Here is a 24274-nt window from a genome sequence, read left to right as displayed (position 1 = left end):
GTACTGTTTATTACAACCACGTGATTTGCTTAACAACTAGGGTGACTCGACTTGTGACTGAAGTAAAAATTGTTGCAGAACAAATTGTTATTACAACCGCAACAATTTAGAACAGAAATTCCAATCTCAAGAGTGGTTGTAAGTCAAGGGCTACCAATACACTATGCAATATTAAAAATGAGTTAAGTTTTTCCATGTGCCACAAACTGCCTTTATTAATCTGAGGATATTGAATGCATGAAAGAAGGCAAATACACAAGGTGTTCCAAGATAATGTTCCAGGATCCAATCTGGGTCAATCACCAGAACCAGAGGTTTAGTCTTCTGAGCTTTCAAATTCATGCTGGAGCCCATCTTCAAGAAACTCTCTTTCTTTCTTTTTTTTGAATTAAAGTTTTTTATTTTCCCTTTCAAATTCATTCACAAACATACATTCTTATAATTGCTATTTAACACTTGTCTATTGACCATTAGTCTCTATAATTATTTTTACTAATACCGTATTTTTCAGAATATAAGACGCACCAAAGTTTTGAAGAGGCAAATTTAAACAAAAAGTAGGTAGGTAGATAGAGATAGAGAAATAGAGATAGAGAGAGAAATACAGTAGGTAGGTAGGGAGAGAGTGTGTGTGTAGGTAAGTAGATAGAGGGATAGATAGATAGAGAAAAATACAGTAGACAGGTAGGGAAAGAGAGAGTAGGTAGGCAGAGAGACAGATAGAGAGAGAGGGAGAAATACAGTAGGTAGGTAGGGAGAGGGAACTTCTCTTTCTGTGCACACATTCTGGTGAGAAAGACATTCCTGATGATGGGCTCCAAAAAGTTTGGAAGTCAGAAGACAAAACCTCTGGCCCCAGTGACAGACCCAGGCTGGATCCAGCAACATTGAATGCAGTTTCTAACTCATTGCTGCATTTAAAATTGCGCCATGCTCCCTCTGACCCCTTTTCAACACACTCCCTTTTGCTGATGTTGCTGGATGGAGACACTTTAAGGGTGTTTCAGAGCTTTGCTCATTGGTATCTTTCCAAGTTTACATGTTTTCCTAAGTCCACACAATAATTGCATGATTTCAGGAAAACATGTGTATGAATTTAAGAAAATGCTTAATTTGCAAAGTACTGCATGGCAACCACAACCACTCTGAAACATCTTTTTAGTTTTTGCTCCTCTGTGATGCAGATCCCTTAACAATTCCCAAGCAGCATGCTTAACAGCACATTGCAACTATTTGCAATTGAACTATTTATAATTTTTCCAACCTCTAAATAAAAGAGAGAGACTTAACGCAGATTAGCTATTAGTACCCCAAATTTAACTGAAGGTCTGGATGAACAGCTGTATCTCAGTTTGCCCCAGAGGCTTGTAAAATTTGGACACAGTACTTATGATACCTTCAAGGGGAAGGATATAAGGAACTTGAATTTAGCTTGGCGTTGCAGTTCCCCTAAAGCAGAGGTGGGGGAACGAAGGCTCCTTTACGATTCATGGATTTCAACTCCCAGAATTCCTGAGCCAGCATGGGAATTGAAGTCCACAAGTCCTAAAAGGGCCTTGGTTCCCCCACCCCTGCCTTAAGCAAACACTTTAGCAACATAGTCGAGTGTTTTACACCAGCTGTAGCTTCCAGTCCCACTCCACAGACAGCATAACATTGCAGGTCTTGAAATCAATAGTAGGTAAATTACTAGGGCCAGTCCTAAATGCCAATTTGGAGATAAAAGTCCACAAGCAATAATGAAGATAATCTACTGCCCACAAGCAGCACTCATAACAAGAGGAGAGCAATAGATACTTAATGATAGAGCTCTTGTTATGTGTTAGCACATTAGTTCTAAACATAAATGGCAACTTTTCTAGGAGAGCGTAAAATGTTTTGGATGCAAAACAATTGTTCAGAGTTCAAAGTGGCTATTTCAATTTCACAGAAGTAGTACAACAGTTGCTTAACCTTATTGGTCTGTGGAGAGGGCTGTGAATACTTCCAGGATGTGGAACTATCAATGGAATTATTATGATTATAGACCAGCATTATAAATGAAAGCATTAAAAAAAACTCAGACAAAATAATGTATTACTATTAGTGGCAGATTAGTGGGTTGTTAAAATCAGCCTAATTCTGTACACAATGTAACAAAAGTTGGCCATGTTCAGAGAAATTACTTTGTGCTGATCTGAAAACAGCAATTTTAGATAAAAGAAATCAGTATTTCTCCAGTATTTAATTAGGTGAGGTGCTATCAATTGAGTCTGCCAGTCCAACCTTGGCCATTTTAAGACTTGTGGACTTAAAGCATGGCTGGCTGGGGAATTCTGGAAGTTGAAGTCCACAAGTCTTAAAGTGGCCAAAGTTGGAGAGCCCTGTTATAGAACGTGTAGTATAGCAGGACATCACTTGTAGCTTCCATGGTCTCTTGTCCACAGGGATCTGGAAGTACTGAAATGCTTTCCTGAGGCCACAGCAACCCATTTCAAACTCAAAATAATTTGCTACGTCTGATTTTTCCAACAGCCCTAAAACTTCAAATGCACTAATCTCTATGCCAAGTTTTACTATGCAAAATGATCGATTTTTCTTTTCTTTTTTAAAATATGTTTTATTTCATTTTCATTTTCAATTTATACAATCACTTATATACTGTGCGATTAAAGAAACAATAAACACAACTCTTCCAAAATACAAAACCAACATAACATTTCAACCCTCCATACACCCTTTCTTTCTCCCCCTCCAACTTTCATTTCTCCCCTTCAGCATTCCCCTCCTCTACTTCCCCTCCCCCTCTAACGTTCCTTTCTCCCCCTCCCTCCATCTCCCCCTCCTTCCATTCCCCTCTCACTCCCTCTCTACTCCTCCCTCTTCTTTCCCTCTACTCCTTACTTCGGTGTATTTCTGCTATTCATTAGTATATTCGATTTGTATTTTATACTAAAATTGAAAGAAAAAAAAAAGGAAAATAAAAGAAAGAAAAGAAGCAACAGTATACAAGTGCATTCTTGTTGTTTTGAAAATTGAAACTATGTTTCCCCCTCCCTCCTCCCCCCTCCCCCTATGATCCCCCCTCCCTACCCCCCTTCAGACTTCCCAGATCCCATACCCGGCTTAGCTTTTATCAAACACAGTCTAGAGTATTAAAAACCAAGTACATTGAAGGTTAAGAGATAAAAAAAGAGAAGGAAATAATTTAAAAAAAAGGAAAAATCAATAAACTCTTTACTTGAGCTCAGCTTCCCATCATTATTAAGACTTGAACCAATGTGCATCATTCCTAATCTCAGTTAATTAATTGCTTGCAGATTTTAAACTGTATTGAAACCAAATAAGTTAACCAGATAGAATTCTTCTCTAGCTAGGGACCTTATTTCTTTATCTAAATATCTGTCTGGTTCCAAACCTTTAATTTGTCCCTTTTATAAACACATCTCAAATTCTTCTCTCGGTTTTCCTTATCCAACTCTTCTTGTCCTGCCTCTATCCGTGTCCATATACATACATATACACATATATATGTATATACACACACATATACATACACATACATATTTTATTTTCATCCGTACTCCTCTCATATATGCTTCCGCCTTCCTGCAGACTCCCTGGGTGTATCCTTCCAGGCATTATAATCAAATAACAGTTTATACAAAAATCAATTTACTTTCTATCTCAAATAAGCTCTAGTTCAGCCTCCACTACCCTCCCATCTACACCACACCTCCCAACTCCCTCCGACCTGAACCACGATCCAAAAACACCAAACTCTCCGCCCTCCTCACCCTGGAAAATAATTCATTAGTAATTTATATAAAAGTTCAAAATTATCCATCAAGTCTTTTTTTTAAGTCCATATAATATATTTTCCAAGGAGATCAGCATCATTTTCAAATGAATTGTTACAAGATGCATTTCATTATGCTGCTATTTTTTGCTATTTTTTTTAAATAAAAAAAACTCTCCTTGAAAAAAATTCAAATCGTGATTGGAATATTATTTGGAAAAACTGCCAAACCTTGCAATTTGATCCAACTATTTGGAAAAATGAAGACACATTTTAAAGAAATGTGTTCATATTTGGATTGCTCCAAGTTTATTTTGCTGTAAAGACATTCATTCACTCTGACAATATATCATAACATTCAGCCTATTTTCCCCCCAAGATAAATGTCTCAAAGAATAATTCTACTTTTAAAGAAAAAGTAAATAAATGGCCCAAACCTCATAGAGGATAAGATTAGATTCTTGGGGAAATCCTGCTCTTTCACACATAACTGGCAGCAAGTCACCTTTGGAGGAAGAACAGAAAAAATATATATATACATATTGCAACTTCTGCTTCTTTGGAAAAATATTGCATCTAGAAATCACTTTAATTATCTAATGTTGTGGTTTAGCTCAGAGATCAAAACTATAGCTCAAAATTAGCTTCTCTCACCTTCTTCACAGATTCAGGCAATTAGAGGCCATGTCTGCTATCCTATATTAACAAGTTCAGACAAATATATAATCTGAAACTACAGAATTCTATTATGCAAAGCATAATATGTGGGGTGGAATAATTTCTTTTTCTTTTGGCTTAACACAATTCTTAGGGGGCTCCTTAGGAGTGACAAAAATATCCCAAACTTACGTATTTTGCAGGATATAGGTGTGTAGATATGTCCACAATAATTCAAACTTCGTGTCTTTGGATCATACATTTTCAGGAACAGCATCACATCGTCTACAAGAAAGTAAAGACAATTTTCAGAGAAGAACAAAATCTCCATTTGTGCCTGAGCTGTATATATTTCAACTGATTATATTTTGTGTAATGTAAAATATAAGAGAAATGTTTGGTATTTAATGATTCGGATTGTAGTTTTAATTCCTTCTCAAATGATTAATAAATCAGCCATATAGCCAATCTTAATTGTACTTTCAATCAAAATACAGTAATTATTCAATCTTAAAACTATTTGTTTAAAACAAATCATGTTGCAACAGATGGAGACAAGAGCCAGGACTAGTCCATTAACTGATCAAAATCCAATTTTTAATATCTTTTCTTGTTCTTCTGAACTGTTTCCAGTTCATCAGTCTCGATATATCATGCAGGTTAAAGAATCAATTTAAGAATGTCCCTTCCTTCTTTTCGCTCATCTTAAAAGGAAAATAAAACTGGTTTAAGCTTGTTTTTAGGGTTTACACCACACTATTAATCTAGTTCAGGGTTCCCCAAGGGGGTCAGTGGGACAATCCAAGGGGTTGATAAATGGCCGAAGATCAAAACGATGATCCAAAGCCATTTGGGGTCAATTAGAGGGTCACTATAAGGAGCTCTGCACCCATCCCCTAGTCCCTGAAGGTGATGTGCCTAATGGCAACTACAACTCCCAAAATTCCCAACCAGCACGGTGAGATAGTATCACCCAGGATTGCATTGACAATTACCAGTAAGAGCAGCCATGATTTCAATTGTAAACTTCTTGAAGGTGTACTATCAGCAGGAGTTTGAGGACCCTGTCCTAATTCTTGTTTTAAAGGGGCATGAAACTGTTCCCCTGGTGTTCAGGATACATTTGGGGAATGGGGGGCTTCAGAGGCTGTCAATCTGGAACTGGGGGTCAAAAGGCTATCCACAAGGCTCCTTTTGACCTGTATTTCTCAACCACGGCAGTTTAAAATGTGCAGACTTCAATTCAGACGAGGCCTCTGCGTCTAAGGCAGAGAGCGGGACAGGGCCGTCTGGGAGTTATGTGCTGCTTCCGGAGCCTCCAGAGTCAGATTTCAGTGAGGAAGAGGAACAGGGGGAACCTGTTCCCAGTGCGCGCATGCGCAGAGCTGCCAGAAGGCAAGATCAGTTAAGACAAAAAGGGCGACTCGGGAGTAAGGCTCCCTGATTGGCAGGGAGCTTTGTTCATTCTGGTCAGTTTACCATTCTGAAGCTCTGTTTTGACTTTTTGCTCTGTGTGCCTTGCCAAACTGCCGATTAGGTCTTTGGCAGCATTTCAAGGAAGATAAAGGTGGTGCTTATCAGCCTTATCCCGAAAAACTTGGCAGCCTACTGTCGGACTCTTTACAAACTATTTGTGACTCATTACAGGTTGTGAATGAAACATAGATCACAGCCTTAAAATAAAAGAGGGTTTTGTGGAGTAAGCATGTACTTCTTATCAGGAAGCCTAGGTCAGAACACATTTCATCAATACAAGCAGCTTCGAAATCCTACAATCTAAAATGCTGACTTTTCTATGGAATGGAAGATGGCCGTATTACTCACTTTGGCCTGAAACTTGCAAGCCACGGGACTTACGGTCTTTGTCGAACTGGGGTAATGTTGCTCCCGTAGCAGCCATTTCTGGATCTACTGTTTCAAATGAATATTGTCCATGGGTTTCATTGTCGCTGAGCTCAATCATCTGTGAGCGATTAATAAAGGAGAAAGAAATAAGCAATGAGTGCAACATAGTCAGAGGAAGGAACAGGTAGTATTACATCTGCATCAGTGAAGAAAAGCAGGTTTAAAGTATTTTTAATAATTCAAATGTTGCACTGGATTAGCAGAAACATGGGCTTAAAATTTTGCTATAACTTGGGGAGGATGGCCTTCATCAGCTAGCTCTAATCTAGGGCTCTGGATTTTGAATTTTTGTCTTGTCAGTATTTAAATCCTGGCATTCTCCTAGGTCCAACTAATTACACCTAGAAAGGACTAGAGCTCACAATCTCCTGATTTCTAGACTGGTGTGTCTTAGCTATGTTGGCTCTCAATCTAGAGCATATGTAAATTTAAAATATTATTTAGGTTCCTTGGATTTTTTTAAAAAATGTACTAATTTTGTCATGCACTTTTCAATGCAACAGAATTTTACCTGTGCAAAATGTTATGTATCTATCTTAAGACGACTGTGGAGAAATGAGGATATAATAGAATGGAATAGAATTTTAGAAGGGACCTAGGAGGTCTTCTAGTCCAACCCCCTGCTTAAGCAGGAAACCCTATACCATTTCAGACAAATGGTTATCTAATCTCTTCTTAAAAACTTACAGTGTAGGAGCATTCACAACTTCTGGAGGCAAGCTGTCCCACTGATTAATTGTTCTAACTGTCAGAAAATTTCTCCTGAGTTCTAAGTTGCTCCTCTCCTTGATTAGTTTCCACACATTGCTTCTTGTTCTACCCTCAGGTGCTTTGGAGACTAGCTTGACTCCCTCTTCTTTGTGGCAGCCCCTGAGATATTGGAAGACTGCTATCATGTCACCCCTAGAATAGGTGAAATGAACTCATTTGGAATCGGACAAGACTTCAGAAGTCATATTTCCTCTCTGATGTGCACTCACAGTTTTATTGCCATCAGCTTCATTGTCTAACATGGCCGGTCTTTTCGTCCCATTGCTTCGCGCTTGCATCGGCCACAACCGTATCTGATCTTGTGGGAAGCCCTACGAAATTTTTTAAAAAGCAAACAAACATGATGACTGGAAAAATATAAGTCATTACAAGATCACTGTCGGGTTTTCAATGCCCAAAATGATGAAATTATTCTATGCAAAAAAAAGGGTCAGGGACTAAATCGCTACCTCCTCCTGCAGAAGCTCACCATTGTTTGGGAAAGATTTTGAACAAATTCTGTCAGTGTGGAATTCTTCAAGACTTTGAACACTGTGTACTTCACTTTTTCTTCATCGTACATGTCATTGCCTTGATGGCCACAGAACTGGTCCTCTGTTACTATCTGAAATTACACAAGCATTGGGTTAGTGCAGAGGTCCGTAAACTTGGCGACTTTAAGACTTGTGGACTTCAACTCCCAGAATTCTCCAGCCAGCTCTGGAGAAGTTTGAAGACATCAGGGTTAGCGAAACCACATGGATCACAATGGGAGCCTTCTCTATTTCCACAAAGATGGGCACTTTAGAAGTCGAACATTTGTGCTCTAGCTTCTAGTTCCTCTCAACTATATTTTTTGGGGTGGGTGGGAATACTACAATCTAACTCTGAAATGGGTCTGATTATTACAGAGCTAACACCTTTTGTGAACTTCTGCCTAGCAGGGCATACAGATAGTCCTCGAGTTACAACAGTTTTAGTAACTGTTCAAAGTTACAACGGCACAAGTGACTTATCACTGTCAATTCTGCTGAATGTAACTTGAGTTACATGCCTATTTAACTAAGCCATCATAAACAACCTTTAAGAACATATTTTTTTTCAAATACAGTTGTTCATCACACTATATTATTACATGGTATCAGTTTTTATGAAAAGAGTTGAAATCTAAGGGCAAGAAGTGTGCTGCTGAAAGTGTGCTAATAGGTTCTTTAAAGGTTGTTTATGGTGGCTTAATTAAACAGGCATGTAACTCAGTTACGTTCAGCAGAATTGACTGAAACCAGGTTATGACTTATGACCGTTTTTCATACTTATCATACTTATGACCATTGCACCATCCCTCATAGTCATGTGATCAAAATTCGGATGCTAGGCAACTGGTTCATATCTATGACTGTTGCAACACCCTGGGGTCATGTGATACTTTTTTGTGACCTTCTGACAAGCAAAATCAATAGGGAAGCCAGAGTCAGTTAACAATTGTCTTACTAACTTAACTACAGTGATTTACTTAACAGACGTGGCAAGAAACGTTGTAAAATGGGGGTAAAACTCACTTAAAAAAATATCTCACTTAGCAACACAAATTTTGGCCTCAATTGTGGTCATACGTCGAGGACTACCTGTAATCTCTGAAAACTGCCTGGCAGATACAAATGAATTGGGGCTGCCTTTTGCAGGCACTTGCAACACCTGGACACAAGGGGGCTCCCTGAGGCAGGCAGAAAGAGGCAAGGTAGACTCTACCTTTCAAATCCAACCGCCACCATCCTCCATAAGTGGAAAGGAAAAGGATTCTGTATCAAATTAACTAATGCGCAGCAAAAACATTTCGTGCAGAAAACATCAACTTTACTAATGGGCATGAGAGCTTTCTTGTCTCCTCTTGATATTAGGCCATCATTGGAGAACTTAGTTCTCCTCCCACAGTATCTACAATGAGAGGAACTTTACTATTACCCATCAAGTATTGATTGAAACACATCAAGTAGCTTTAACTCTCCCAGTTGACCCAGTCTTAGTTCTATATTAACTATGTTCCCCTTAGCATCAAATGCAAGTGGAGGAGAGCTACTTTGAGAAGTTGGAAAAATGTATTAAGGTTAATTATGAGTGTAAATTAACTGGTCACGTATTCCTTTGATGTTCCTTTTACAGAGAGATTCAGAAAAAACTTAACTTTCCAATAATTGCTAGGTATCCTGGCCATTCCGACACTGCTTATCTCCAATGGCTGCTTAAGGACAAATAGTCCGGAATTACAGCACGGTGGCCAGATTCTGCGCAGCAGCACTGGGGATTTGGAACGAGCTCCCCGTGGAGATTCGGACCCTTGCCACCCTTCAGGCCTTCCGGACAGCCGTTAAGGCCTGGCTGTCCCAGCAAGCCTGAGGTTGAGTCCCCCCCCCCCCTACTCGAATTTGCTGTGCTTGCTGTGCTTTTTTAAGCTGTTGTATCACTGTCCTGTTTGTCTTACTTTCTGTATTTGTTTTTCCCCTTCCCCTGGTTTTTGTTCAGCCGCCCTGAGTCCCTTTCGGGGAATAGGGCGGCTTACAAATCGAATAAATACCAAATACCAAATTTGTTCGAAACACGCGTCAAACCCACCATAGCTATTTTATACAACAAATGCGGCAAACCCCTTGCCCTGCTTTTTCCTTTCCCTTTTACTATTAAACTGACTACAGGCCCCACAGTTTATGGCTTGTGATTTTAGTATAGTTAGACCATGCACAATTGACAGACTGGATTTTATCTGTTATTTATTCTTTTATTCTAGATTTTTTTATTTGTTCTGGTCTCTGGTCGTAATAAATAAATAAATTCTGAAATACTGTAAACATAAAGAAAAACAATGCAGCCCAGATGCTTAGTTTCTATCATAGGAAGCAGTGCTGAAAAATATTCAAATGACTAGATAGCCTGGAAGAGGAGACAGCAATCAAACCGCCTTTAGAACTGTTGGTCTCCATGTGCCAGCTGGAGAGAAGAAATGCTGTAAAGCACCAATGCGGATAAAGATAAGAGTTAGTACTACTTGAGTTACCGCCACAATTGAGCCCAACATTTCTGTGGCTAAGTGAGACATTTGTTAAGTGAATTTTGCCCCATTTTATGACCTTTCTTGATATGATTGTGAAGTGAATCGTTGCATTTGTTAACAGTTGGTTTCATGATTGCTGGATTCCCCCTTGACTTTGCTTGTCAGAAAGTTGCAAAAGGAGATCATATGATCCCAGGACACTGCAATCATCATAACTGATTGTTGAGCATGTGAATTTTGATCGTGTGACTTCAGGGATACTGCAATGATTGTGTGAAAAACCGCAAATCACTTGCAACATTGAACTGTCGCTAAATGAACTGTTGTAAGTCAAGGAAGTGGTTCCTTGATACTCAACTGCTTTGAAACCCATTGAATTTGGTGCGCAACACCTTTTGACACGAACATTTTGTCCATCATTTGTGTGGTACTCAACACACAAGCTAGAACATGTCAGTATCCGCTGCTTTGTGACTCACCACATTATTCCTTGTGGGAAAATTTTGTTTGCTACTCAATGATCTTCCCAGAACCAATTAACAATGAGCACCAAGTTACCACTGTTCATCAAATCAACTTCCACGGCTTATACTTAAGTCTTAAGGGGAGAACCTGCCCCGCATCACAAAGATTTGGGTTGGGAATGACAAGAGTCCCCTGAGCCACAAACTCAACCAGACTTAGGGATGAACTTTTAGCCTTGGCTGGTTCAGTTATTAGGATAAGAATGACCCGCATCCAGATGGAAGGGGTGAGAAAGAGGTCCAACGAAGGGAAAACGAGCAGAAACGATGTAGAATATCCAAGGCAGCTCCTTCTCCAAGCTCACCTGTACTTGCATATAGAGATGGGCTTCTTGCCTCTCCTTTCTCTTTTGGGCCTCTATTCTTTTTTCTTCCTGCAATCGTTCCACCAGCTGCTGAGGAATATCATGATCTGTGACTGCTTGCAAAACCTCACCTGCAAGAGATACAACATTGGCATTAGGGGAGCAGAACAAAACAGCCAATGACTTGTGGATGGTCATTTGGTCCATCCCTTAATCCATCCATCACATTTGAGGGACTGCCTCTCACCAAACATATCTACCCAACCCATAAGGTCCAGGAACACGGGAAGGGCTGGTCAACCTATATTCTAAAGCACCAGAAGGCAAGACAAGAAACAATGGATGGAAACTAATCAAGGAGAGAAGCAATCTAGAACTAAGGAAAAATTTCCTGACAATGAGAATAATCAACCAGTGGAAGGACTTCCATCCAGGAGTTGTGGGTACCCCAACACTGGAGTTTTTTATGAAGAGGCTGGACAGTCATTTGTCCAGATGTTTTCTGCTTGGGCAGGAGGTTGGACTGGAAGACCTTCAAGGTCCCTTCCAACTCGTTTATTCTGTTATTCTGAATGTGGCAGGCACTGTCCAAGAAGGAATATCATCTGATGGGACATCTAAGGAATGCTCCAGCATCCATCCTCTGAAATATTTTCTTAGCAGTCCTCTCTCCCCACTCCTGGTCTTTTGGAAGAGCCTAAAATCTTGGCTCTTTTCCTTGGCCTGGGCCCTGACAATGGTCTGCCACATTGGGGGTGGATGAAGGGTAGAGAAGATTCTCACCCAGGATGTCCATCATCTTGGTTCTTTTAATCCTTTAAATTGTTTTTAGAGCTTTTAACACTTTTTATAAAATTGTAAGTTGCCCGGCTTGCTGTATTAGTGAGTTGGGTGCCCAGAGATTAATTAATTAGGTGAACAAGAGGCCTGATTCCTGCCTAAGATACCTTTGTATGTTCTTCAAGACAGCGGAATTCATTAGCCTCTCTTTCATAATACAAACTGTATCGTAACAGAGGGATTGTGGCAATCCTTTCAAGTCAGTTTTCTATCAGAAATGATGAACTATTTGCATTGGTGAACTGCTAGAAAGAACTTTAGTATTTGAAATGTCACTCTTCCAGTTAACACTATTTATTTATACTGTTAGCAATCTTTTAAACACTACGATACAACATTCCTTTGCAATGTTAAGCTTCTTAACCACGATTTCTTAACAGCTGAAGATTGACTGCAGATTCCACGAAGTACTGCCCAAACTGACATCAGGAAGACTGCTAATCACACGTCATCCTTTTTTAAAACAGAGGATACAAATTATTGCATCTCTGAAGGTCAGCAATTTCTTCAGTGGGATTTTAGAAATGTTTCTGTACTCAGTATGCCACATACATTATTTGTGCATGTTGGAGAGAGAGAGATAAATTTAAAACAAGAAGCAGAGCTTCAGATAAATTCATTCTGGATTCTTGAGCTGCCAATAGCTTAAGCCTTGTACTTATTTATTGATTAGAAGCAGTTTATTTTGATTTCAGCTTTTTTAACTGCTCTGGAGACCATATGATATCTAGTAGTTTTTTTCAATCCCTATTTGAAAGTTGAGTGTCCAGGAATCAGGCTTCTTAAATACTCTTCCTTTTTCACAAAAAGAAACCTAGCAGATACCACCTTAAAAATATACTTTAAGTAATTAGAGAAACAATTAACACTCTTCTTATAATTGTAAACCTCATTTGCCTTCCCTTCATTTTCAACATCACAGTTTTTGCAAACGTGGTTTCAGAAGTGCAAAATGTGAGATGGCTGTTAAACACAGCATGGAGAAAAACAACATTCAGGTCTGTTTTACATTTCAACAGTCTGTAGAACAGATGACTGGTGCACCTACTTAGTTTTGACTCCCTGATATAAACCAACATGTATGCGTTGGTGCAGTGCCGCACAGAGAGGTCATCATCATGGCCTCCATAGTTATGCTCAATTGCTTCTTCTTTTGTACATCTAGACACAACGTCGTCATCAAATTTACACCACTGTGAAAATAAAACAATGAATTCAAAAACTGCAATATGCAGAAAGTATTCAATAGAACGTTCATGTTCTAAATTTTAGAAACTTACACTTAAACTTATTCTAATTTTATCTAAGAACTGCAAACTGCCTGTAGCAAGCAGACCCAGCTATGTAGCTCAGAACTGACAAGCCTCAAGTTTGATACCGGAGCTTCTCTGAGTTGCTAGGGCTGATTCTAGACTGTACAAGCCAAGGAAAGTCCCAGAACTGATCCAGTTTCTCCTTGCTTGTTCCTTTGTACTGGAACTGTTTGAAATCCCTCTTGCATGTTAAACGTAGCATATAGAAAGAAGATTGCATGGCTATTTCTTAAAAAAAAAAAACTTGATATCTAGCATACTAAAAATATTTGGTGTAGCAGCACTTAAATAGAAACTATAGATTATTCAAGTTATGAAAACAGCCCCCTCCCCCCCGCATCTGATAAAAAGGCTGATAACTTTTCTAAAATCTCAGTTAACCTTCCACAATTTTCAAGACATTATATCTGGGGGGAAAATATATCATTCCTGATGCTAAAATTGTTAACAGGTGCTTCATTTAAAGAATTTCCAGTTAAATACCTGATGATTTTTCTATGACTTACTTTTCCATCCCCCTTTGGGTTCAAGTAAACAACATAATGCCCCCCATGGTTGTCACCACTGTGTACGAGCACTGCGTGAAGAATATAATTTGCAGCATCTTTAGGATCAGTTTTTTGCAAGAATTCATCCAGAGGCAACTGATCTGGAAATTCAAACCTTTTACAAGAATAGAAAAAAAAGAATTACACGGGGTTTGGAAATGCATGCAGTAATCAAGTTCTGTGCAACTCATAAGTGCATCATCTTTGAGAGATCAGTTGCATTGCTAGGTTTCTTATTAAGTATAGGTCCCAGACAATTTTATCTCTTTACTGCAGAATTTTTGTGCTGTCTATGATTGTTTGTTAAGTGCCTGGAGTTGTAAAAGAGGGAGGGAGGGAAGAAGGGAGGAGGGAGGGAAGAAAGAAGGAAAAAGGAAGGATGGTGGGACGAAGGAAGAAGGGGGGGACAAAGAGGGAGAAATAGTAGAAGTTTTCCTGATGCAGGTTCTGAAATCAGTTTGCCAAATGCAGAAAAATTTCAGCTTTATCTTTTCCCCATCTTCCCAATTCCATGAAGATTGAGGTTAGAATCTCATCAATTTTAGTCTTGTTGCAAAAGCTAAGAGTCTACAAAGAAAGCTGAGTTTTTCTACATCATTTACCAAAAGGACAGAACATGGAGAGGAATGGCCTTCTGCCAACTCACCTCACTAGCCCACTTCTCGTTTATTTATTTATTTATAGCCCATGATTCTCCCAACTTTACTTGGCGAAGAACAGAGATTGTCTATTAGTGAAAGCATTTCTGGAAAGCATGAGGGCTCTTCTTAAAATCTAGGGTGGGAAGGGAGGGAGGGACAGCAGTCCCGTCCCTGAAGTTTCCTGCTTGGTACAAAAAGCTCAAGAGAGGACAGCTCTGAAGACTGTGAGGTTTGTTGTCCCAAATGTGCTTTTTCAGGAGGCAACAGGACTTTGTTTTTTTTTTCTTTGAAGACGTTTTGCTTCCCATCCAAGAAGCCTCTTCAGCTCTGATGGTGGGGGAATGGAAGGATTGATACTCCTTGCAGACATCTAGTCATTTGCATCCTTTCCCACACACATTTACACCACTCAGCTGACCCTGATGACACAGATAAACCTCCAGGTGACCTTAACTCCGCTAAAAGGATGCAAATGACCAGCTGTCTGCAAGGAGTATCAATCCTTCCATCCCCCACCATCCTCTCAGAGCTGAAGAAGCTTCTTGGATGAGAAGCATAAAGTCTTCAAAGGAAAACCAGGAAGTCCAGTGGCCTCTTGAAAAAGTACCTTTGGGACAACCATGACCTGGATGACAGAGAATCTACACAGACATCTGAGGCATGTTGTAACGTAAGCAAGATCCCAGGATTCCAGTTAGCATCTTCCATTTGCTCAAAGTGAACTATTCGGGATTATGTATTACTGCTCCCTAGGCAACCAGAACCCTCTGACATGCAGCCACCAGCTATGGTGCAAAGTTATCCTCATCTGTTCAGTAGCAATTGAAACATACACACACTCATTAGGATCCTAAAGGTCACCCATAAATATGTCACCTGTCGTTTATTTTGATGTTCTGGTCCGTTTGGGGATCGTACATGAAACGCATGAGCTGTAGGTGCAGCACTGGTGGCAACGTGAGGAATTTCACCCCTTTTTCTGCCTCCTGAGTGTCAAGCAGAGAGAGACACAAATGCACAATTGAGTTACACATCACCCCTGAAAAACCGGTTTTCAACCAGAATGGCGAAATGGGCCCCCAGCTTGCCATAAAACAACTTACAGCTGTTCATTTAGTGACTGTTCAAAGTTAACAACCCCACTGGAAAAAGTGACATGACTGTGCTTCTCACTTATGACCATTGCAGCATCCCCACGTCACTGGTTCATATTTACAACCGTTGCTGTGTCCTGGGGTTGTGTGATCCCCTTTTGGGGCTGGAGGGTGCGGGTAGGTGGGTGGAAGGATTAATTCTGACAGGAGCCAGTAACTAATCGCTCCATCCTTCCGCCCCCCCCCCCGTCCCTCCACTCTGGCTGCCCTGTCCCCATCTATTCTCTGCCTCCCGAGTCCCAGCTGATCGGGAGGGAATGGGGATTTTGCAGTATCCTTCCCCTGCCACGCCCACCAAGCCACACCCATAGAACTGTTAGTAAACATTTTTGAATCCCACCACTGTACTACAGGTTATGACCACAATTCAGCTCAACATTTCTGTTGCTAAGTGAGACACGTGAGTAAATTTTACATCCCCCGCCCCTTTACCATCTTTCTTGCCACAGTTGTTACCATATTTTTCGGACTGTAAGACGCACCGGAGAGTATAAGACGCACCAATATTTTGAAGAGGTAATTTTTTTAAAAAAAATCATTTTTGTACTCTGCAGGCCTCCCAAACCCCTGCATGCCTCGTTTTTTGAAAAAATGGGGGGTCATGCAGAGCTTTAGGAGACTTGTAGAGTGCTCCTGGGGGCTGGGGAGAGAGGCAAAAGTGGTCTGTTTTTTGCTCATTTTTGCCCTCCCCAGCCCTCAGGAGCACTTTGCAAGCCTCCCAAACCCTCTGCACATCCGTTTTTACAAAGGGGGCGGGATTTCAGTAGGCCAAAAATGTTGTATTCAGTGTATAAAACACACCCAGATTTTCACCCTCTTTTGGGGGGGGGGGGAAGGTGTGTCTTATATTCTGAAAAACACGGTATCTTGGCTTCTAGATTTGGGATTCTACTCCTATGCTTGTTGTTGGTTGTGCTATTGTATGTCACCCAGAGATGTCTTTCTGTGGTAGCACCGTTAATAAATAAACACACTTCAAAACACAAACATGCTGCTTTGGCAAGTTACGTTTCTCTGGCATCTTTTGCAATTCCACAGAGCTAGTTGAAGGCCGAGCGTACCTGCAAACCATGTTCCCCTGCATCATATTTATTGTCTCCGTCCAGCTGCTCCACTGCAACATAATCTATGAAAGACTCAAAGACTGAAAGAGACAAGGAAGAAGGGCTTTAGGTATAAACTCCATATTAAAAATGTATGAAACATTTCAGTGGGCACAACTCTTTCCCCTCCCTCTCAACTGAACCAAAGTATTTCAGAACTAAATAAAGTAGGGAGCTAGTTTCCAATAATACAAATCAGGCACTGAGTTTCTTAGGAGGATGTTTCAGGAATCCTGGGTGCTCTCTGAGCTTGGTTGTTTGCTTGCACATAGGGAGCAAACCAGAAGTAGTATTCTGCCAGTTCTTACTGGTTTGGGCGAACTGCTGGAGGCTCTGCCCAGTGACCTTTGAGAACATTTGCGAACCGATAGTAAAGGCAAGTGAATCCCACCACTGGAGCAAACCCCACTCTCTTCTACACTCATGATGTCACCTAGCTGGGTAATGAAACATCTGCAAGGAAACCACCAAGCTCAAGAGAGCATTAAGGACACTACACTTCTGCCCAGACCTTAACCCTGACCCCATCATTATCATCATCATCATCATCACTGATGATGTTACTTAATGGGGTAATGAAATGTCTCCAAGCAAACAACCAAGCTCAGAGAATAGTAAAGGACTCCACAGTTATTCTCTTCTCTTGATAAAGAAGGGCTTATCTGAGGCACATGATTTCTTACTTAAGAGAACACACATACTTACTATTTTTCTTTCCTTTTATACTAAGTTGAATATCATAATAATCCTCTATTCGTTCAGATCGATAGTCTACGTGTTTGCACTGGATATAGGACTGCAAATAAAAATGAGGCAGTGGGATATCGAGACAGGTGAACAATTTGTTTCCCACCCCTCCCCAAGTCTAATACATACCACCATCTTCCCTCTGAACAATTTAGGGATGGTCCCTTCGACGCAGGTGCCTTTCATTTTGTTTTCAACATTATCAAGCAACTGAAGAAAAAAATAGAACGCTTGAATTAATAATGAGCAGCCATTAGAATTTTATGTGTCGGACAACCCAGGAGGGAGCAACGGGGGCTCAGGGGGCTCGGCTATCTCTCACGCAAGCCCAGCCAGGTAATTATTTGGTTTTTGTCTTAAAAGTCCGATTGCAGGTTCTGAAGATCTCAAAAAGGCAACTTCTCCATTTAAGAAAGGCATAGACGTCGATTAGTTTAAGTTTAGTTTACTTTATTGTCATTGCACATGCTACAACAAAATTAAATTACCGACAAGAAAACAAATTTACACGTTCCTTCAGATCTTTCCCTTATCAAATAGGTTTCCCAGTTGGTCGAAGAAAAGCTTCCTTTCAGCCAAACTGCACTCCAAGTGACCTCATAACTATTTCCATATAGTTCCCTTGGTAACAATATGGAAATGTTTGCCAGTGTTTTTTATTTCAGGGAGGGGGGGGGGTCTAACTTGTATCTTCCCGGTCTAACTTGTATTTCTCAGAGGTCTCTCATCCAAAATATTAACTTAAGCTTCTTGGGATCAGCGGAAATGCTATCATCTGCTGGGATTGTAAAAATCTGAGCTCAGCCCTGGGGTGACTGCCTTAGGCCCATCAAACTCTACAAACCAGCAAAAGGCCTGTTTTTCAGGTGGTAGGACCACTTTTGCTTTTGAGTGACATGCTGGAGTCTGCACCTTAAAAAGAAGGTGAAGCCAGGGTAAGAAAATGGACAGGGTCAAGACAAAATTTAAAATCCATCCATCCAGCGGAACTGGAATTGTCTAAATTAATAAAAGCAGAGACTTAATGTGATTATTCCTTATGCAGAGGCTGAATGAAGGACAGGACTCTCAATTTGAATACTGCTGAGTGAAAATAGAAGAGAAACAATACGTACCACTCGGCATAATTCCTGAACATCATGTTGCATGAAGCTGTCTAAAGTCTCCCATCTTTTAAAAACAAAAACACCACTTAAAAAATGCTCACATTTGAAAGCAACCCAGAAGCATCAAATATATCTGACTCGGTGCACCAAAAAACATAACAAAAAGGACATATTAAAATGAGATTAGCTATGAAACCTTTGGGAGTTCAGTTAATCTCTTAATGAATCATCAAAGGCTGCATTTTGCTCTGCTCTGAATGGTTGCTGGCCACGTGGAAACACACTTCTCTTTCCGTTGGAAAGAAAATCACGATGGTAGCTTAACCTTACACACCAAGGAGGCCGGGCACCTGCCCCAATGGGGCGTTAAGTGAAAGAAGAAAGTGATCTAGCAAAACAGCCTGCTGCATAAACACAAAAATAAAAGGCAACGGTTGGTCCATGATGCAAAATAAAACCGAAGGAACATAAAACAGTGGACCACAAACCAGAGCCTGTATTAATCTTGCAAATATTCTACATAATAACACTTGGCACAATCTCGTATGACGGCATGCGTTACAGACTGGTTTGGTTTAAGAATCAGACAACAATTCTGCTTAAGGAATTTTAGGAAGTTCTGGGAAATATTCTGTCTTCAACATGAGGTCACATGTATAGTGTTGGGATCCCTTCCATCAAGCAAAGTCATCCAAGGGGAAAAGGCTACACATGGCCACAATCCCTTGGCTATAAGAACGTCCTATGCCCCAAGTTCATTGTTAGTTTAAACTGGGGTGGGGAATCGTGGTGCTTTTTTGCCTTGCGGACTTCAACTCCCAGAATTCCTGAGCCAGCATGGCTGGCTCAGGAATTCTGGGAACTGAAGTCTACGGGTCATAAAAGGGCCATCATTCCACATCCCTGCTTTAAAGTAGTGAATGCCAACTTCTTCCCCCTGTGAATCAGGCCTGCTCCTTTCTGCTTTCAGGTGATGCTCAAGAATGACAGGATATTGGTAGCAGACTGTTGAGGGGCTTCAAATGAAAGGATTTCGTTGTTTTAAGATGCACCGAAACTAACTTAAATTAGTCACCTCCATCAGGCCCCAGGGCACAGCCACATTTATTCAGTGCCAGAGTGCGCTAGGAGCTGCACCTAAGTAGTGCTGCAATGTTTAATTGATTAAAAGAGGTTTGTTGTGATTAAGCACATGCCTCCCAATTATGCCAGCAAGCATTTTTTTTTACAAAAAAAAACCATCATTGTTTCTGCCCATATGAAAGTTTGAATCAATACGCAGATTAAGATTTGTGGGGTTAATCGATTAAACATGCTTTAATTTTGTTGCAGCCCTAATAAGGCACCGTCTGCACTCACAAAAGGTACACAATTTAAAGAGACCAGAAAAATTATGTTTATCATTTAGCTGTTGAAGAGGTCTTGGAAACCCCTTGCCAGCACTTACCCAAAAGATTTCGTTAGCTTCTTGGTTCCTACTGGTTTGTCGCTATGTTGAAGTTCATAGAAGACTCTCTGCAACGCTAAAGGGACACTTTTTGAAGAGTCGTCTCCTTCAGTAGGCATCATATATACAGCCTAAAAAGTACATGGAAGTTGAGTTTAAATTCTGAAATCAGGTCCCAATCCTTTTGTTCTTAATGCTTTGTCCCAAAGGTGCAAAGCACTTCACTTCTCATCCAAGAAGCTTCATCAGCTCTGAGTCAGAACTGAAGAAGCTTCTTGGATGAGAAGCAAAACGTCTTCAAGGAAAAAGAAAGTCCAGTTTACTACCTTTTGGAAAAAAGCACCTTTGGGACAGCCCTGACCTGGAGAATCTTTTGTTTTTTCATCTAATGTCTGCTTCCCTCTGGTGATTTGCTGGCCAATTCAGTTCAATACTCCTGAACAACCTGCTTTGCGATAACCAACAACAACCCAGGCTGCTGTCAGGGAAAGGTTGTTTACATCAGACAACAGGTTGGTCTTTGAGAGCCAAACTACCACCAAACCAGTCCTCCGTTTGAGTCTGGGAAAATGGCACTTAGATTCCACTCAGCTTTTAGGATTTATAACATGGGATTAGGGATGGGGGAAGGGAGAGGAGTTTCTAAACAAGACTGCCTTTTCATAGGAGAGGAAGAAATGGAGGGGAAGTAAGAGTAGGAGAGGGGGTAGGAAAGGGAAGAAGAGGGGAAGGGTAGGGGAGAGGGAGGGGAAGTAGAAAAGGGAAAGGAGAGGAGGAAAGAAAAGAGAGAAGAAAAGAAGGGAGGGAAGGAAGGAGGAAGAAGTTGTTGTAAAATAAGATGGATGTATGGAATGGTAGAAAAGCAATCTCAATTATATTAATTGTAGGAGGAGAAAAATTGTTATAAATATTAAAAGATAAGACACATTATTAATAATAGTTATGAGATTATATGTTTGTGAATGTATATATGAGAAATACAAATTAAAAACTGTTTCTTTTTTTTTTAAAAAAGGCTGCCATTTCATGTTGCTCTACTGTTGACTTCTATCCGGCCTTTACCCTCACATCCTGGGATATTATTATAAAGATGGATCATCTCACAAATTTCAAACAGGATTAAGGTCAACTGTTAAACAAAACTCTGATGGCCCCCCCAAGTCATTCTCCTCAAAACCAGAGAGAAGTGCAGATTTCTTAGCTCAGAATCAGAATGCTCAGTTCCCCTAAGACCACAACTCTCCCAACTACACAGTTGTAGTAAAAGGTAAAGGAGACTCGGCGGATTTTACTCCGCTAGTTGTTGCCGACTGTAGAGGACAGTGCTCATCTCCGCTTCAAGGGCATTGAGCCAACTCTGGCTGAAGACATTTTGGTGGTCTTGTGCCAGCATGGTCATGGAATACTGTACTTTTCCACCGACGAGGTACTATTGATCTACTCGCATTTGCATGCTTGCTAACTGCCAGGAGCTGGGGCGAGGATGGGAGCTTACCCTTTCACTTGGTATTCGGGTCTCGAACCTGGGTTGCTGGCAAGCCCAGCCTCTTAACCTCTGAGTCACTGCACCGCCCTGCACAATTCTAGTGGAGGAGTCCAAGAAATACAGATGTGCCAAACTCCAGTTGAGGCAGGGGGCCTCAGGCAGAGGCCTCCTGCAGCTCGAGGCACCTGATCGACCTTGACTATCTATTCCGCAGAGCTGCTTGTTTTGGCACTAACTCCCTTATCAAGCAATTTCATATCCTGGGAGCCTGAAATGGAGCTGTTCAACTTCTAACCTACTGGATTTTTCAGAGTATAAGACCACACCCTTTTTCCGCCCAAAAAGAGGGGTGAAAATTTGATGTGCGTCTTATATGCCAAATTTAGCCCCGACCCCACCACACCGCCCCCACCCTTTGGCATCTGCTTCCCAGCAATTTACCTCCTTGCAGCAAATGGAGAAAATGGGGTTGCGGAGGCTCAATAGGCTATGGCAATACCTGCAGCCTAGAAACAGTTGATCATCGGGAGCCCCCTGCTTAACTGAAATTGAAGTGAAACTGCTGTTGCTGCAAGGAGACAAAGGCAAGTTTTTTCTTCTTCTAATCAGGCTAACTGAAACAGGCTGTTTGCTACAAGGATAAGGTGACCAGACGTCCCGATTTCAGTGGGACAGTCACGCTTTATAACAATTTGTCCCGTGGCGTTTTAAAAAAGTCCCGATTTTCTGGCTTCATGTTGAAAGCCCAGTGGATTTGCTTAAGAAATCCTAACCGGGGCAAGACAAAAGACACTCTGTCCTAACCTTTCTCTCTCTGTCTCAGTACTTTCATTGAAGATATAATTAAAACATTAAAGCAAGAAAACGGACCCCCCCGCGCCCCTTTTACCTCATTTTATAAGAAAAAATGACCAAGTACCATAGAGTTCCAGGAAATACTTGGCTAGAGAAGCTGCAAGTATTACTTCCTGGATTTTCCGGAGGGGAGGGGCACGGAGGTTGGAGGTCGGAAAAAATGGTGGTGAAGTTTTTTTGAAAAATATTTCCCTGACTAATTTCACCATTTTAAGTTGCTCAGTTCTTTGTATTAACATCTACATCATTTTGGGTTGACTTGGAGTGCTCATTTGTGCCTGCTGGTAAGTGAGCTGGGTTTTTTCTTTTATTTTTTTAATGTATTTTAAAATAATATTTTATTTATTGTGCATAGGATTTTTTAAAATATTTTTATTCTGTGTCTTAACTATTTAAAAAAAGATTCTATTCAAAATAAATTGAAGTGAAACCATTTTTAAAAATTCTATGCACAATACTTTGAAATGTTTTACTTCAATTTATTCTGTGTGGATTCTTTTTTTAAATTGTCTTAGACTATTTTAAAAAAGATTCTATCCAAAATACAAAATACCAGCTGCAGTTATTCACTTAAGAACTGTGGCAAGAAAGGTGGTATAGTGACCAAAGTTACAATGGCATTGAAAAAAGTGACTGATGACCATTTTTCACACTTAGTGACCATTTTCACACTTAGCGACCGTTGCAGCATCCTCATGGTCACATGATCAAAATTTTGATGTTTGGCAACAGTTACAATTTATATTTGTAAATTGTAGTTATGTTGAAATAAAAAACAAATATTACAATACTATTTTTGTTGCTCCGTATAAAATTTTTAATCAAGTCTCCCCCCCCCACCCCAGGTCAAAGGTGTCCCTCTTTACCAATCTGAAAATCTGGTCACCTTATACAAGGAGGTAAGTCAATAACTATAAATTCTTATAGAATGTTCAAATTATTAGACTTATTTTTTAAAGACTGCTTTATTATTGTTCTAGACAACTTAACAAAATGAAGAAGCTTTTTAAAATAAATGCTTGATCTGAAGAGGCCCAGTGCTATTGTATCTTCTTTTAAATAGCAGAAAACTTCCAGAAGGCCACATCAATTTTAACAGCATCTGTACAAGTATAGTCTGAAATGTAACACCACAAACAGTGTATATATTTTGTACTGTTTACTGTTTGGTGCAAGGAGGCAAATTGCTGGGAGACAGAGACAGATTTTTCCCCCCTTGCTTTCCTCCCCAAAAGCTAGGTGCATCTTCTACTTCTGAGTGTCTTATATTCCGAAAGATACGGTCAATCAGTAGAACAATTCTGAATACCAAACTCACATACACTCCCCCCCCCCCCCGCCCGCCCCCCAGCCTCTTGGTCAAATGCTTGTAGAAATATGCTGAAGAGGGGATTTCCACGGGACGCCCTTTCAAGTCTGTGTGAAACAAAAATCCAGGGCATCACTTGTTCTCACACTGGCCAATGTGCTCTTTTATCCTATCACATCCTATCATTTTGCTTTATATAGCAGGTTGAATTGGGTCAAAATTTAGGATAATGTTTGCTGTCCTTCTTCCCTCTTACATAAAGCAATACAAAGTATTATGAGTAGGATAAGTATGCTTTGCAATCTCCCAGCTCTGCTCTGCAAAATAAAATGGAAAATTTCTGCCTGCAAGAATTCCGATGGGTTTCCAGACCTGCTGCAGAAGTAGGAGATATTTATCAGGCAAAATTGTATCTCATTGGCCTGGTTTTCAACAAATGTCGTGAGTCAACTTTGGAGAATGAATGGAGCTCAGGGACTGACCACTTGCTCTTTACAGTACACTGAACTTTCCATGATTCTGTTTGTGAACCTGTGATGAAAGGCAGAAAGGATTCTGAAAGTCTACCGACACAAGGCAGCAACCGTTCCTGGAAGCGATGAGAACAACCACGTTCCAACTCTGTTAATCTGTTATCTTATTTAGTGGAACATCTTTAGTTGACTCTAGTTGCAACTACTCACAGCCAAAAAGGCCAAAGGAACTCTCGGGGGTAATTAGTTTGCAGAGCTATCCAAGAGATTGACTTTCCTAAAATCAA

General features: G+C 40.4%; 1 protein-coding gene across 1 annotated transcript in view; it reads right to left on the bottom strand.

The window, feature by feature from the left end:
• Window positions 1-24274, bottom strand: part of USP7 (ubiquitin specific peptidase 7) — a 100387-nt gene that overhangs the window by 10577 nt on the left and 65536 nt on the right. The window contains 14 exon segments of the mRNA XM_032230357.1: window positions 4216-4283; window positions 4628-4720; window positions 6293-6398; window positions 7321-7422; window positions 7581-7715; window positions 10966-11096; window positions 12854-12998; window positions 13625-13781; window positions 15184-15293; window positions 16523-16605; window positions 17270-17360; window positions 17441-17521; window positions 18427-18481; window positions 19865-19995. Of these exon segments, the coding sequence (XP_032086248.1) occupies window positions 4216-4283; window positions 4628-4720; window positions 6293-6398; window positions 7321-7422; window positions 7581-7715; window positions 10966-11096; window positions 12854-12998; window positions 13625-13781; window positions 15184-15293; window positions 16523-16605; window positions 17270-17360; window positions 17441-17521; window positions 18427-18481; window positions 19865-19995 (1488 nt within the window).

The sequence above is a fragment of the Thamnophis elegans genome, chromosome 14 (genome assembly GCF_009769535.1).
Source record: "Thamnophis elegans isolate rThaEle1 chromosome 14, rThaEle1.pri, whole genome shotgun sequence".
In the NCBI taxonomy this organism is placed as follows: Eukaryota; Metazoa; Chordata; class Lepidosauria; order Squamata; family Colubridae; genus Thamnophis; species Thamnophis elegans.
Note: the sequence above shows the minus strand (reverse complement) of the source record. Positions and strands in the feature narration are given on the sequence as shown.